Below are 16,478 nucleotides of genomic sequence, written 5' to 3'. Positions count from 1 at the left end.
GAGGAATTAAAAAAATCAGTGATACCTTCCGAGATCTTTACCGAGTACAAAACCTCTTTATACATATCTTTCATTATACTAAAAAAGGGACCATCTATGTTGTAATAAGACAATTTGTAAAAGAGGGCATCTCTATTAATAGTATCAAATGCCTTCCTGAAATCAATGAAACAGGCATATATCTTTTTTGATGATTTAAATGCTTTATCAATTATAGTTTTTAGAGTTAAAACATGATCACTTGTTCGACTTCCCTTTCTGAATCCAATTTGCTCACGACATATAAGTTCATTTCCTTCAAGATACTTTTCTAATCTGTTATGTAAAACTTTTAGAAAAAATTTTCCCAAACAACTTGAAAGGGCTATACCTCGATAATTAGATGGATCATTAAAACACCCACCCTTGAAAATGGGCTTAATAAAAATTTTTCTCCATAAAGTTGGGTAGATACCAGACTTAAGAATAAGATTAAACAATTTTACATACACATCAATATTCATATAACAAGATATTTGTAACATTTCATTCGTAATACAATCTGAACCACTTGCTTTATTATTCTTTAAAGATTTTGCTGCAATAACCACCTCCTCAGTTGTAATAGAACTGTTTAACATCTTAGTACATGTGTTACAATCTTTAAAAGTAGTATACTCTTTCTTGTCATTACATACATTTTTATCATAATCAATATTCATTAATTTATTAAAATATTTAAACCATTCTTTAGGTTGTATGTTAGAACTAGGATCCTTGAAGTTCTCCTTTTTTAGTTTCTCAATTGTTTTCCAAAAATCATTTGGACAGCTATTATTTGAATCTATAATCTGGTTTATCATTTTATGTCTAAATTGTCTATATTTTTTCCTTATAAGTTTATTCAGTTCCTTTTTATGATATAATACTTTGTGTCTAAGACTGTCATTCCAGGGCTCAGTACATAATTTTCTAGTCAGACTCTTTAGGGACCTATATTTAGATTCACATTCATTATCATAATATGGCTTTTTTATTTTTCTTCTTTTACTTCTCTTGTCTTTACCAGGGGTCTTATTAGTATTACTTAAAAAAGCAGCATTGTATAATATTGATGATATACTGGAGACGGTGTCATTAACACTTTGAGTTACATTGGAATTACATGTATTATTCGCATCTATATTTTGGGTTAAATTATCTACATCAGAATTTATGGTTCTAAAGTTCACTTTCAACATATTGGACTTAAAAATTTCTTCTCGTTTAGAAGTCCATTTAACTCTTCTAAGAGTTGGATTAACATAATCATCACATGACTTATTCACTAATTGAGAATGTAAAGTTATCGAAATTGGACAGTGATCAGATATTGTTGGTTCAAATTGTCCTACACTAAAATTGACAATACTTGGTAAAAATTCAGATGAACATAAACAATAGTCATCAATTGACACACCATTATGATTATAGAAAGTGATTTTACCTTTTGAATCACCAAGAGTTCTTCCATTAAGGATTCTTAATTGAGATTCTGTGCATAAGTCAAGTATTAATTTTCCATAGTTATTAGTTTTTTGGTGTACTTGAGTATTTCTAACTTTGCATACATTATCTGCCACATAATTAGTGGGAAGAAAGTTGTCCAAACTGTCATCTACTTCATTTGTTATGAAATCTAACTCTTTACAGTTTATATGTGCATTTAGATCTCCCATAAGGATTATATCCCCTAATATACTATATTTCGCAATATCTGCTTCAAGTTTCTCAAAAATTTGTTTATCAAAATTTGTTCTTAATGTGTAAGATGAGTTTGAAGGAGGAATATATAAAAAACATAAAAATACATTTCTATCAAAACTGAAAAATGTCTTGTCTAGTTTAAACCACATTATATCATCCATTGATTTATCCATCAACTTTACACCTGATAATATTTCCTTCTTAAAAAATGTAGCTAAACCACCTCTAACTTTATTTGAATCAGATGATCTACAGTTTACAAAACATTTATAACCATCATAGTTTAAAATCTCATTGGCGGGAATATGAGTTTCTGAAAGACCAATAATGTCAGCAGTCATAATATGACAAATATTAGCATCATCTAGTTTACAAACTCTGTTACCACTTATTCTTTTAAATAATCCATTAACATTCCAAGAGCTGATAGATAATTGCTTTGAAACTTTTATACACATGATGAAAATTTAATTTGAATTAACCATTCAAAATGCACAGGGGTTGGTGAACTGTAAAACAGATAGAGAGAGAAATTAAAGTGAAAAATAAAATAGAGAAATACTATCACTGTTTAATTATTTTCAATTCTAAAATCTTACTTGCTTAAATTATTTGCCTTTATCCAGCTTTGATTATAATATGTGAAATTAAATAAAAGTGCTTGCCCTCTACTAGCATACAAGCTGGAAAGTTACTTTAAATGCAAGTATTTTTAAAACTATGATAAAGTGTAAGTATTAGAAATGTATTACAAAACTGTCTTTTGCCATCCTTGGCTAAATTTATCCCTAATCTACATACTAATAGTAAATACTGAGAAATATCACTTCTACAGAAGCTTTATATGACAATAATAATAATAATTAGAACCAATAATGAATTCTTAATATATATATACCAAAATGCATATTTTAATTAGGTAAACAAATAATAAATTCTGTTATAGTCTACATTTTGTACATTATGTTTATTTTTCTAGGATCCAAATTCATGATACTGATGAAAAACGCTGGCTACTGCTGATGCAATACTATCTGCTAGCTTTCTGTCATAGTACGTGTTGGTTGGCCCTTGATAGGTGTTTCCTGCTGGAGTTTCAAAGTTTTGTCCTTGATCACTTCGATTACTGCTCTTTCTGTTGGGTGTATTGTACTGATACTTGTAATCATTTCTATTGCTGATTGTGTCTTTTTGAGATTCTCTGTATGAATTCACATTTAGATTGTTTTGTGAATGTGGAACCTGGTTCCTGGTTCGTGGGAATAAAGTGTTTCTTAGGTTCCCAGCTAAAACACGAACTCCTTCAAATTTGTTAAGTCTAAATGAATCCCAATAGAACTTTTTCACCACATTACCATTTGAAATGAAGTTGCTATTTCTACAAACTTTTATCTTATCAGCTGTGTCATATTTGTACAGAATTCTCTCATTAAATTCTTTGATTTTTACATTAAGCCTTTCTATTTGTGAAGGCAACACCAGTGAAATAACTACTGATTCTGACTTTTGTAAGGCCTTTTCTATTAAGTCAGTATATTTACAAAATGCTTCTTCTGCTGATTCATTTTTCAGGTTATTGATTCCTACATGTATAATGATTGTCTCTGCAGACTTTTTAAGAAATGAGCTCGAGCGAAATTATTTTCTCTGTGTCAAAATATTACAATTTTTTATTGTATAGGCAGCGCACGGTAGGTTGTCTCTTGAGTATGCATCTCCACGTAAAAAATAGTGTGTTCATTGTATACAGAATTGCTGAAATATTTTGAAAACATTTCATTGCCCCCCCCCCCCCCCCCTCCCGATTACAAGTGCAAACTTTTGGGCAATCGTTTTTATATTATAATTTGAGCATTTTCGAATTATACGGATGCTAGTAGATACATGTGGTAAATATACTAAACTAGAAGAAAAATGTCAAAGATAGAGAAACGTGGCGTTAAACATCAGCAATAAATCAAAATCAATACTATATCATAAAGAATATCGACAATCTTTTGTGGAATACGAGATATATCCTTTGTTGTATTGAGAACTATTTCCTCATTATATTTGTCTCAAAATCTCATACATCTTCGCCATATATTAATTCTTTTAAAAAATGATAATTACGCATTTTGTCTCGGTCAAGGATTTTTATAGTAAGTAAATCTTTATATACAGGTGGAGACCGTCAAAAGTTTTGTTCATACATGAAGAGTGTACTTTTTTTTTTACGGAGATTGAGATATAACTTAAAAACAGATGTACAAATTAATGTTTAATATGCCTACCAAAATAATCCCCCCTCCCAAAAAAAGAAAGAAAACACAACAACAAAAAAATACAATTACACACAGGCTGAGACATGACTCGTAAATGTTTGTTTTGTTATTTAGTTCATCCACACAAATGAGGGAAAGAGGGGGGGGGGGGGTGTCGGGATCGGAACTCCGGGATCGGGTATTTTTAAATACGGGATTTCGGAATTAATCTTTTCGGGATCTGGGAATTCTTTTTTCGAATTTCGGGATGGCGGGATTTATTTTAAATTAGTTTAAATTCGGGACCTCTGGATTTCATTTTTAAAAGTCCGGGATTTCGAAATCAGGACCCCTCCTATTTTTTGAGTAGGTATATAGTAGTAGTATGATATAGAGATGATCGATATAATCTCGTTCTCGACCTTCAAGTTTTATGGGTGAAATAGAATTGAGAACAGTTCTATTCTATATTTGAGATGCTACTTTCAGGGTACATTTTTTTTTTATTCGGTTAATTTTTACCAATATATTATATATAATTTTTATATAGAACAATTTTCTTTGAGGAGACAACCATACGAATCAATACTAGTAAGACAATTCTTTTAAGGATCCACTGAATGTTCTTTTATTAGGATAATATTCCATGTATAACTCTTTAAACCATAAACTATTTATACATGTATCTATTAAAAAGATTTGTGTTCTATTTTTAACATCGAAACTTTCAACAAAATTGCGGACGTAAAAGAAAACACCATTAGAAAAAAACAAACACGTCAGAATACAAAATGTAGCGATGGATTAATGATCGTGAAACATCATTTTTGTTTATTTTTCATTTGTTATAGTCTAAAAACTGTTGTATGAATATTAAATTATTGTTCCGACCGTAAAGAAGGTTAAAAATTTAAATGTATTATAGTTTAGTGTCATCTATATGACTGACTGACAGCAGCGGATAATTTATGACCAGTATTAATTTATATGGTTCCTTTCCTTTTTGATACTTTGAAAATATTTTTAATTGTTCCGAATGGTGTGCTAATTTTTAAAATAGGGGATATCTAGTCTTACCGTACAAGACTAAGTTTAGTATTAATGTCCCAAACTTGCCCCCCATTCTGCTTATTTCCTGCTACACGATGTCTTTTCCCAGTGAATATAGGGTTTATGTATGGACAGTTTTGACATACTACATCTAGAATACAGGGGCGGATCCAGGATTTTGCAAAGTGGGGCGAAGTTTTTTGAATTCGCCGAGCGGAGCGAGGCGAACAAATTTTGGGACCTTTTTTTGGCAAAAAAACATAAAATAAGTGTAAAATGCACTTTTTAAACGGTTCTTGACGTGGGGCATGTATATTTAATAGTTGCTGTTAAGTGTAAGAGTTGGACATTTTTGATGTTGTATTCTCCCCATACATAAATTGTCTATCATAAAATTATAGTATGGGTCAAAAGCTATGAACTGATATATTTGATGTGGGACTTGTCAGTAAAAAATTGACATGGACAATTCTCGCTTGTTGTATGTTAAGTTAGCATAAACTCACAGATTTCTTGTTGTAAACAAGATACACGCCGCGCTATTCGATGAATTTTACAATACGAGCGACACGAGTTAAAAAAGACAAACAAGAAATTTTTATACAAATGTTTGGTTGATATGTTTTACCCAACACAATTGAAAATTAACCAAAGGCTATTAATGAGTCTGAAACGACAACGAATTTGTGAATGACGGTCGACAAATGGAGACATAAAGGCCACACCAGCAGGCAGGTTGCAGTCTGATCTTGATAAAAGTATTCGATATATCAGTTCATGCAAACCCCCGTCTCGAAAAAAAGTACGCCCGTTTTTTATTTATTATGTTCATTTAATGCTATATTATTCTGTTGGAAATTTTCGTTTCTATTAGCCAAAAAGTGCACAAGATTATTGTTTTCAATCTAAATACGGCCAGACTCTCAGATCTCAGACTGCCTCCTCAAACAATGGCTCGAACCTTGCACTTTAAATCTATCCAGAGCTTATACTGACTGGGGATAATTATTCAGCTATGTTATTTTAAGATAGGCGCGGGCGTTTGGGGTTAAACATAATTTCGTAGGTAAATAATATTAATGTGGAACTTTTTTCATGAGATTATAATAGAGTATAACTTTTTTTGGTTGAATTGTGAAATAGAAGTCAATACGTTCTTGCTCACTCCTTTGTCGCTTTGAAGGTGTCATGATTTTTCATGCTCAGAATTGCAAATGTGTTCCTGTAATTTGAATTTCAAAATGACTGAGTGACGTTTTTTCGACGAACTGGTCAACTCAACCATACCGAATCACTCTACTGTGATGCGACTGCCATATAAGTTAGAGGTTTAGCACTATAAAACCAGGTTCAATCCATCATTTTCTACATTTGAAAATGCCTGTACCAAGTCAGGAATATGACAGTTGTTGTCCATTCGTTTGATGTGTTTTATCATTTGAATTTGCCATTTGATTAGGGACTTTCCGTTTTGAACTTTCCTCGGAGTTCAGTATTTTGTAGTTTTACTTTTGAAATAATCAGTAAATACTGGCGAAAAAAAAATCTGTTTATATGAAAAGAAATGTCTCATAAAAATTAAATACACGGGAAATGGCAAAGTTTACGAAGTATAGTCTAAGTCCAAGCAAAAAGGGGGGCGTACGCCCTCATGCCCCCCTCTGTATCCGCCACTACACGCAGTTACTGACAGCTTGTTCAAAGCCAATAACAAATAATAAAAAAATCAAGCATCTAAGACTAAATTCTTACCAAGATTTCTGTAAATCAGTGTTGATTGAGACCCACTGGAAAGAAATGCACCACTATTATTCTGTGTAACAGATTGTCATTGTTGCGTCAACCAGATTGATTTCTTGTTTTACTTCATTTGAATTTTAAAAGTGTAAGAAAAATTGATTTCTTGTCCAAAACTACCATGTGTTGCACTTATAAACCTTTCTTCTTGTTTTTAAAACATGCTAAATGTTTATAATTACATGATTGTGTTAATTTATATTCAAACATTAGATAAATTGCATTTATTTCAAACGTTCCAGAAAACATGCTCATATTCGAATAAGCTGACAATAATTCAAGTGAAACAGGGATGGGGATATACAAAGTACTGTAAAAGAAAAGTTAGAGTATCTATACTAATAAACGAGAAGACCTAATTTTGTGTGTCGCCTTTCTTCCTTCTACAATGAATTAATCATCATGCCCCTGTGTTCTATATAGGTATAGTCGCATTTGTCATCTTTTCTTATGATTATTCAGTTTGTGTTATTTTGGGAGGAAAACGAAAATAAAGGTGTCAAACCACCAATTAAAAATCCCTATCTGTTCAACCGAATCTTGCAATTTTCACAGCTATCTAAATATTTTACCTTAAGTTTAACTTCAAGGAAACCAGGTATATCCTGAATTGTACATGTATCACCTTTCTACATGTCAATTTTCAACCAATGTTTAAAGTCTTATATGAAATTTCTGATCTTGAAAACACAGGTACTACCAAAATAACTCCCTGTTTTCTGGAAATCTTAAATTAGTGTACTATGAAGCGCATTAATCCTGTATTTTTAACGCAAACTCATAGACAAGTGAATTTTGACTCAAAATGGTTTAAATATATTTCCCTTTCACCAGAAGTTTCATTTCTGCATATTTGTTGGTTAGTTTAAGTAAACAATGACATAAAAAGTACTATTTTGTGTCAGAGTTCAATATACTGTCGAGACCGCACTGTTTTTCCTCATCACAATTATGTAGAAATAGTGGTGAGCAACAGTGATCAACAGTTTTCACACTTGTTTTAACTGGTCGGCAGATATCCAAACTCAGACACCTGATTTTCGTTTTGAAGGTCGTCTTCATGACTGTTTTCATATTCATTTTCAAAATCCTGTAGCATTTCTTCAATTTTAGCAAACAAGTTCATTCTCCTAGAAGATACATACTTTCCGTCAGATTTACCGTTGTCCCATTGAAAAGTCGCCGGTTGAAATTTTAACATTGCAAAATCTGGTCAAAGGGACGTAATTCGTACAAAACGTCGCAATATTTCGCGGAATCCGCTAGACGGCGTTCATTTACTGTTACTTGACCTTAATAAAGGAATCCAAAGAGCAAAATATATATATATAGGTCATCGTGCTTGTTTTCGAGATATGAGCCATTGAAATTTTAGCGGGAAAATATTTTCTCTTGACTTTTCATAGCTTTATCATTGACAAGTTAAAGTTCTCAAAAACTGTTAAAAAGTAATTAAAATTTTATAAGACTTTAATTTACAGATTATCGGTTTATCATTATACATGTTAAAGAATTTCAAAAAGAAAAATGGGGGTCACCGGGCAAATTTTTTCAAGGCATTCAAATGTATAAAACCAGAGGATTCTGAAAATCTGACAAAAATCCAAAACCTGACAAGCCAGCTTCCTTAACAGCTGTATCATGATACGTGATATATCTGTAATTTTCCGAATTTTTGATCGATAGTGAACCGTGTCAGTATTTTTCATTAATTTTTTTTCGTGTAGCCGTCCGTCTCAGTGTTATTCAGTTTTTGTACGAGAACACATATAACAATATTCAAATTTAGGGGCTCAATTAAGCAGAGGAAGTTCCCTTTTTTGGGGGAATCTTTTATGATATCGGAAATTCGTTACCGTCTGAATCAGCTGTTGGATCATTTTTGTTATTGTCTCCCGATCTTACGAGAGTATTATGTTCAATACGTTAGTAGATAAACACTCCCATTCGCTGTAGCAAGAACTTTCTATACTAAGTATATACTATTATAGAAAGTCCCTGGTTGTAGTTATATACAAAATGTACATGTCTGTTCAGCTTTCAATAATATTGAAATTCAAGGTCCTCGATAAAAAAAAATCTTGCGTTCTATGATCTTGCTTTACGATATGTATTTTTTAACTTACCAGTTTGATTTCTAACAAAAAAATTTTTAAATACAGATAATAATTGTTTGCATAAAAATTGCTTCCAGGATCCAGCAATACTGATATTTCTTTAAGTAAGGAAATCGAAGGAAAACGGGTAATTTTTAGCCACTGATTTTATTGAGAAAAAAATCAGCGGTCACTTTATTAAATGTATTTAATGTTAATAATTATAGGTCAAAGTACGGCCTTCAAGACGGAGCCTTGGCTCACCCCGAACAGCAATCTCAGCTTAAGTTGTTCTTGCTTAAAAATTGCTTCCAGGCTCAAATAATACTAATAAATATAATAATAGTACCCGTCCACGTCCACTTGTATTTTAGTCCATCTGATGAATTTTAGTCCATCTGATGAGTTAAGCCTTTTTCAACTGATTTTTATAGTTCGTTCATATGTTGTTATGTTTGACACTGTCCCAGGTTAAAAAGGGGGATCCCGCTATCATGCTTAAACCCACCAAATGTATGTATGTGCCTGTCCCATGTCGGCTTGTAATTCAGGGGTTGTCGTTGCATATTTGTTTTTTGTTCAATTTTTACATAAATCAGGTCGTTAGTTTTCTCGTTTGAAATGTTTTACATTGTCATTTTGGGGCCTTTTATAGATGACTATGCGGTATGGGCTTTGCTTATTGCTGAAGGACGTACGGTGCCCTTTAACTGTTAATTTCTTTGTTATTTTTGGTCTCTTATGGAGAGTTGTCTCATTGGCAATCACACCACATCTTTTATCTATTTTATGCTTTCCTAATGTCCTGATGACTATTTTTTGGATGATACAATAACAAATGCACCGCATAGCGTTATAAAATATGAAATAAAAATATGCATATACTTTTTACATTTCCATAATTGATTGTTGTTTTGCCAGTGGGTTTCTCCTTGACAAAAAAACAACCTAGACACGCACAAGAAACTTTCACAATGCTTAACACATTTTATACCTGTTCATAAATAACATTCAAAGATACTTATAATTTCTAGTAAAAAAGTCCCAATGAATGTAAATGTGTTTTTTTTGTATGACTTCATCATTCTTCAACAATAGCAAAAACAGACCGTGCATGAAAAAAACAACCTCCGCCAGTCAATTTTCTAATAAAATCAAAGCAAAAAATTTCACAAAACTAGATTGGACACTTATCATGCTTACCTCACTAAACCTCATTACTATACTAACAAAAAAACTGATAATTATTTCAAAATACGATGGTATGAATGTTCTTCCTGGTTTTGAAAGAACGATTCTTTTTATAGACATGAACGCGGCTGTCAAAGAGAGCACCCCTTTTCCATTATTATCGTAAGTCTACGTTACGTTTACGTTACGTTTGCGATCACCTTTGTGAAACACTTGCAGGTAAAATCTTACGCTTAACGTAAGTTTAATCGTAAACGTAAGTCGTACGAATCTTTGTGAAACGATAGCCAGGTGAATTTTGCGGCAGAGTTTTTGTGACCAAAAACGCAGCCATAGTAACTATTGTTCTCCAATTAGAAGTTGAAAAAATGAAGGGTGTGTTTTGTGGTATATAACTTGTATATAGAACTAGTATACAAACTGTAAAATTGTTTTATTTTTAAGATATGCTGGATTGCTAATAGCAAAGTACAGAAGTACGAATTATGCCTGAAGACAGCTAAACTGTCACGAAACCACTTGGCGGACAAACTATCTATCAAAAACCTGAAAGCTCGCGATGACAGCATAACACAGTTGCAGACGACACTGAATCATAAAATACAGAAAGCAGAAGCATCAAACCAGAGATACCAAACTTTGCTGACAAAAGAGAAAATAACTAGAAATGCTTTGAAATTGGTTAGTTTAACAGAAAAAAATAAGAGGTCAAACAATTTTTTAATATTCAAATTTTTATCGTTTTAAAAGAGTCAATAGTAAATCGCAGAACACAATTGTAATTTAAAAGACTGTGTAATGTACGGACTGTACATTCTGAGCAAAAAACAATTATAATGTGTTTGGTACGTTTACTCACAGAATCAATTATTGGCAGATAACATGTATCATAACTTTAAAATGCTAATTTTTAATCTTTTCAAATTAGGCTGTGTAAAATGGTTTGGTTTATACGAAACTTTTTTATATATTATCTAGCTTGAAAGAGATCTATTGGACGATGTACGATTCAATTTGGCAGATCGCATTCACAGTGGATTGTTGTCAATGAAATATATCCTAGCAACTCAAACAAACATGTAAGTTATCCATTTTATATAATGTGAATGCATGTGTTGTATTTACGAGTGTAAATGACAATTACACGGTGTGGGTCAATTAGACAGCATTCCTTCAATATAGCAAAATAAAAAGGACATTTATAGTGCCAAGGGTAGAAGTTCGATTTCTTTTTAAGGTCTGTTTTCGGCTCTTCTTTTTAAAGTATTTTCGTTTTTGATCGAAATTGAGTCTGCGAAATGATAGTTTATCGTGTGTTTTTCTATTGTGTGATGTTAATATGCTATTGTTTCAGAAAAGGGGAGACGGTTTGGATACATTAAAACGTTTAATCACGCTGAAAATGTTTGTACCTGTACTAAGTCAGGAATCTGGTGTACAGAAGTTGTCGTTTGATTATGTAATTTAAACGTGTTTCTCGTTTCTCGTTTTTTTATATAGATTAGACCGTTGTTTTTTCCCGTTTGAATTGTTTTACACTGGTAATTTTGGGGCCTTTTATAGTTGTTGATCCAACATTATCTTTTTTGAAAAAGGATAACAAACCGTAACTTTTTATCTAAGTTAAATTGATTTATTATGTCATCTTTTACAAACTAACAGTTCACTAAGGGTTTTTCTTTTGTCTTGTAGACTCTATGAAGTACTTCCACATATTGACAACTTTGACTGCAGATTGGCTGCAGAATCAATTATAAAGAAACTAAGCTCCAAATACCAGTTCAGTTCACCACAGGTAACTATTCAACCAATATGTGTTCCCATTGTAGTTTTTGGGGATTAGTATTTGTCTCATCATATCGATCGGTAGTCTACTCTGTTTAAGTTTATAAAAATCTTCAATATCACAAAAGTGAGTTTTTCTTTCCTTAAGCCTCGGTCACACCTTACCGGATAGCTCGAACGGACGCGTAACGAATAACTTTTTTTCAAACTGTTTTTTATGTCCGTTAGACGTCCGTTCTTATCCGTTAGACGTCCGTCCATATCCGTTGCATGTCCGTTAAGCGTACGTTTTATCCGTTGACGTCCGTTCTGTCGGCGGAAAACTTTGAGCATTTTCAAAACTTTGAACTGACGTCCAACGGATAAAATGTCCGATTTGTACGGTACTCGTCCGTTTCGTTTTGTATCCGTTACGTGTCCGTTATACATCCGTTGGAGGTCTGAAAGATAAATTCAACAACGGACTTCTACCGGACGTTAAACGGATAAAACGGATGTTGAACGGATGAGAAACGGACTCATACTGGACGTATAACGGATAAAACGGATGATGAACGGATCTGAAACGGATAAATGCCAATTGAAAATTTTGGTCAGAAATGCCAATTATTGGTATGTCAGATTTCTTAAGGTTCGTGAATTTTTATTATTCATATCGATCTTAGAGTCTTCACAATCAAGCAGCTCTTATTCAGGCCAGATACTGCCCTTTGGCGGAACTTTGAAGACCAAACCAAAGCCAGTTACACAGAAACATTTTGAATATTTATGCGATTTACATGTATTATTATTGTCGCCTTTGATTTTTTCGTATATCTTGTTCATCCGTTTTATCCGATACGCTAGGTGTCCGTTTTATGCGGTACTCGTCCGTTGGTTGTACGTTCGACATCCGTTCTGTCCGGTACGTTTCCGTTTCTCGTACGTTGCATATCCGTTGTGTGTCCGTTGTGCATCCGTTACGCGTCCGTTTTATTCCGTCAGTACATCAACGGACTCCCAACGGAAAACAATTTTGTCAACAGACAACTTTTATTTTCATCCGTTAGGCGTCCGTTCGTGCTATCCGGTAAGGTGTGACCTAGGCTTATACAAAAATATCCACCAATTCAAAACGGAAAATGATATTGTTAACTTTAATCACTTGTTGTTCTATCTTGTGTATAAATACTGAACTATGATTCCTTAACTGAAATCAATCTCGTCCTATACTGCATATACATGTATATTTTTTGTTAGTCTTGTTGGAAATATTGATTAACGTTCGGATTTTTTTGCAGGAATTTCAAACTGCAAACGGATTTAAAGTGAAGCTTCCAGATATACAATATGTTAATTACAAATCAGACATGCAGATAACGAAAGAAAAACCATCTGAGCTGACAAAAGAACAACACAATAACAATAGTAAGTCAGTCGTTTTATTTTGTAACGTTTATTTTGATTGAATAACGTCAAACATTTTTTTTCAAATATACTTGGTCAGTTCTAAATTGCGACGGCCTTTTATATAAGTATTATACCGCATAATATTCATAAATCGATTGAGAGTTACCAAATCCGCGTTACGAACTAAAACCGAGGGAAACACGTCAACTTTAAGGGAGAATCAACGAAACAACAGAACACTGAAGTGCAACACAAACAAACGACAATGCAACATAAGATAAAGGCGAGAGATACCAAATGGACATTCAAACTCATAAGTCGAAAATAAACTGACAACACGTTGGCTAAAAACGAAAAAAAGTCCAAAAGGCATACAATACTACACAAAACACACCATAGAACCAGAGCAAATCTGTCGAACAAAAATACATTATAAAAATAGTATTCTTGAGAAATCAGAGGTTTTCATAAGGCAATATCTACGCTTACAATACACTGTTTGTTTTATAATTTTACAATTTCAATGAGTAAATTTAATAACGTACCTACTTTTTTATTTGCAGACATCGGTTACCAAGACAACCCGTACAATTTTTTAAGCAACACATATGTAAAGACAAAAGACTTGTCAGAGAAAACAAATGAGTGTTTTGTTAAAATTAAAGAAGGTAAAGCTATTTCGAGGGTTGGGAACAAGGTTAATTCAATTTCAAAACCTAAGAAGATACATCCATAATTATAACAGATATTATATAAAAATGCGAGTAAAACGAGATGTGACTCAATACGTCAATTGACTGCAATCAAAATTCCTAAAAATATCAAGGTCGGATCAAGCCATTTATATAAGGTACTATGTTCCCAATCCAGGATAAAAGGGGTACCGATAATGTGTCCCCTTTTAATACCATTGTTCATAAAAAGGGGGTTCAAACACCCTACTGAAGACCGAGGTCAAACGGATATAGTCAACGGTTCCATAAGAGAAGTAGTGTCTATATGAAATGTCATGTGTCAGAGGACGAGGGCAAATTATTTCAATCATATTTAACAAATGTTTGATTACATTTAAACTGATGTGCGGGTTACGCCAACAAAGCAGCAACACAACGACACAAATCAAACAAAAGAATAATGACATTATAATATGTATAGGGTTAACAAGTACATAATTGAACTATAATATACACAATTAATTATAAAAAAAATCAAAAATCAAACCCGAGGATAGTGTTTGGCATTTTGTTGTAAATGATATTACATTTTTTTTCAGTTTTATAAATACAGAAACAATTACGCCGACTTTTTTAATTTTCAGGAATGATTGTAAAGTTGAAGGTCGCTACAGACGAGTCAGAAGTTGCCTTTGGTTGGTATAAGACAAACCCATGGAACCAAAAGAGATGGGGATTCTTTCGCAAATCTACAGAAAACATGGACTTAACATAACCACAGTGGAAAATGGGCATATTTTTAAATAATTACAACTACAAGTGTTCTTTGACCATCTTTCATTATTGAGCTGTGGGAGTACATGTGTATCGGTCTGTGTGATTGAGAGAGTAGGAGTAAGTATGTGAGAGAATGTATGTACAAGTTTGAGTGAGTGAGTCGTATGAAAGAGTGTGTGTATGTTTTGTTGGGGGGTGTGTATGGGTGGGTGTAGAGGTGTTTGTGCTGCATGTTATTGTTAAATATATTTGAGTTTATGAAAACTAGTTACTAAATTTTTTTTTCGAATTGGTTTTATTCTTTATTTTGAAACAAGGTATTTCTATTTGTACCGATTTTTTTTTGTTTCTGTAAAGTGACGAACTTATCAGCATGTTTCTGCCTAATCCTTATCTCACACTTATGTTTCTTGTTACTTGCTTTACCATAATAATTAATAGTATTTTACAAAATAAGACTATGAAGTATTCTTCGATGCCTTGTATAAAGTAAAATTTATACGTTGTCGATGCAATTTCTGGATAATCCTTATATGTTGGCTTGTAAGGTTGAAAACCAAGGACAACAGAAGATATATTCAATAATTAACCAGGTGTGTACTAACATGAGCAACATGACGGGTACCACAGGTGGAGCAGGCAGGATCTGCTTACCCTTCTCCTGGAGCACTAGAGATAACCCCCAGTTTTGTGAGTGCGTGTTGTTCAGTCTGTGTTTTTATGTTGTGTTTTGTGTACTTTTGGTTGTCTGTTGATCTATTTCTTTTGAGCCTGAGCCATGGCATTGTCAGTTTATTTTCAACTTTCTTGTATCTTTCGCCTCTTTTGTACACGGTGTAAATGTTAATATTTGAATATCTTTATGAATAAGGAATTTGATATTAATTGCAGGTCTGCGATCGTTTGATTATCATTTGAACAAGTCTTAGACACGGGAATCTTCAGTGATATTTATTTACCGTATAGACATAGGTACTATATGCTTGCCACATCTATTCAAGCAGGGAAAGCTACAATTGGATTTTGAGAAGCTCTCAAAGGGTTACAATGAACGCGTTTCTATGACCTATAGCGGAAGATTTAATTTTGTCCGGCATCACTACAAATGCCCTAAAAGGAGAATGAAAAGCATTTTAGTCTTAACCAATGTTCGGTTTTCTCCTTGTAATTAATTTTCTTGTGATAGTACCGTCTCTGGATTTTGATTCTTGGTTCTCTGTTAGATATATATTATACATATCCTATACATTTGGCTATCTATTTATTTTAACAACAAAGTAGTTTATGAGATAGAATTTACTTTGACATGATATGATCGATACTATGAAGGGAGAGGACGTCACTAATGTTGTTATAACTTGTTTCCATCCCCTTTGCTACTTTTGCTACAAATCACATAAAATGCTTGTGTTTAAATTAAACATGAACGGTGGATCTTTTTTTTTTAAACAATATTTAATATAATAATATCAATACAGATTTAGTGATTTCACTTCTCATGAGGCATAGATTCCATTTGAAGTAACCTTTTATAAATATAGTAGAAATATGAAGAAAAAAAAACACGTTAAAAAAAACAAGTACTTAAAATTAGACGATCAAAATTGAAAATGGAAATAGGGAATGACTGTGTCAAAGAGACAACAACCCGACTATAGATTGCATATTTAAATTTATAAAACGGATGCTCAAAATCATATAATTGTATTTTCAATTTTTAACGGACGTCAAAAAAACATATCTGCATACTT

The 16,478-nt window shown here is 32.7% G+C and overlaps 1 protein-coding gene across 1 annotated transcript; it reads left to right on the top strand.

Annotated features, from left to right (window-relative positions):
• Nucleotides 1-10,503: 10,503 nt before the first annotated feature.
• Nucleotides 10,504-14,925, top strand: LOC134723394 (uncharacterized). Its single transcript, XM_063587009.1, has 6 exons — nt 10,504-10,783; nt 11,081-11,181; nt 11,795-11,897; nt 13,168-13,294; nt 13,840-13,944; nt 14,595-14,925. The coding sequence occupies exons 2-6, from the start codon at nt 11,150-11,152 to the stop codon at nt 14,723-14,725; spliced, it is 498 nt and encodes a 165-aa protein (XP_063443079.1). The 5' UTR covers nt 10,504-10,783; nt 11,081-11,149; the 3' UTR covers nt 14,726-14,925.
• Nucleotides 14,926-16,478: the final 1,553 nt, after the last annotated feature.

This window comes from Mytilus trossulus, chromosome 6 (genome assembly GCF_036588685.1).
Source record: "Mytilus trossulus isolate FHL-02 chromosome 6, PNRI_Mtr1.1.1.hap1, whole genome shotgun sequence".
NCBI lineage: Eukaryota > Metazoa > Mollusca > Bivalvia > Mytilida > Mytilidae > Mytilus > Mytilus trossulus.
This window is presented reverse-complemented; position numbering and strand designations above follow the sequence as displayed.

Bases quoted from the DNA above. Each gene is read 5' to 3' on its own strand.
- LOC134723394 (XM_063587009.1), top strand. From the start codon at position 11,150: ATGAAATATATCCTAGCAACTCAAACAAACAT. The intron at 11,898-13,167 runs GTAACTATTCAA...ATTTTTTTGCAG, and splicing joins ACCAGTTCAGTTCACCACAG to GAATTTCAAACTGCAAACGG. The intron at 13,945-14,594 runs GTAAAGCTATTT...TTTAATTTTCAG, and splicing joins TTTTGTTAAAATTAAAGAAG to GAATGATTGTAAAGTTGAAG.